The sequence below is a fragment of the Carlito syrichta genome, unplaced genomic scaffold, assembly GCF_000164805.1.
Source record: "Carlito syrichta isolate Samal-C Ts95f unplaced genomic scaffold, Tarsius_syrichta-2.0.1 Scaffold316389, whole genome shotgun sequence".
NCBI classification, from domain to species: Eukaryota; Metazoa; Chordata; class Mammalia; order Primates; family Tarsiidae; genus Carlito; species Carlito syrichta.
The window spans coordinates 1,335,643-1,336,029 of record NW_007260485.1 but is presented as its reverse complement, the minus strand read 5'-3'; the positions used below and the strand labels follow the sequence as shown (position 1 = coordinate 1,336,029).

The 387-nt window shown below is 76.2% G+C and overlaps 1 protein-coding gene across 1 annotated transcript in view; it reads left to right on the top strand.

Annotated features, from left to right (window-relative positions):
- Positions 1 to 241: 241 nt before the first annotated feature.
- Positions 242 to 387, top strand: part of TCF24 (transcription factor 24) — a 7,686-nt gene continuing 7,540 nt past the window's right edge. The window contains exon 1 of the mRNA XM_008074333.1: positions 242 to 385. Coding sequence (XP_008072524.1) covers positions 242 to 385 — 144 coding nt within the window. The remainder of the gene's footprint in view (positions 386 to 387) is intronic.

Sequence of the window (387 nt, the reverse complement as noted above, 5' to 3'; positions counted from 1 at the left end):
TGCGGGGCCGGCGGGGGCGGGGGGAACGGGGCGGCCGGGCGGGGCCCGCGTCCCGGGACGCGCCCGCGACCCCAGGGCGTCCGCCGGGGTCTGGGAGCGTCCCGAAGTGTTGCTGCTCGGGGTCCCGAAGGAAGCGCAGCGTCCCTCCGAGCGCCCCCACAACCCGGTCAAGGAGCGCTGAGGAGGGAGCCCTGCCGCGTCCGGAAACGAGGGCAGCGTGAGGCCCGGACCCTGGGGCGGAATGCGGTTCGCGCGTCGGCGTGGCGCGCGTTTCCTCACAGAAAACTACGAGTCGCGTTCGACCGAACGACGGCGTTCCCGCTTCAGCCGCACGCCCGCCCGGAGGGCCCGGCAATCAGGCTGGGCCCGAGGCGGCAGGACGGCGGC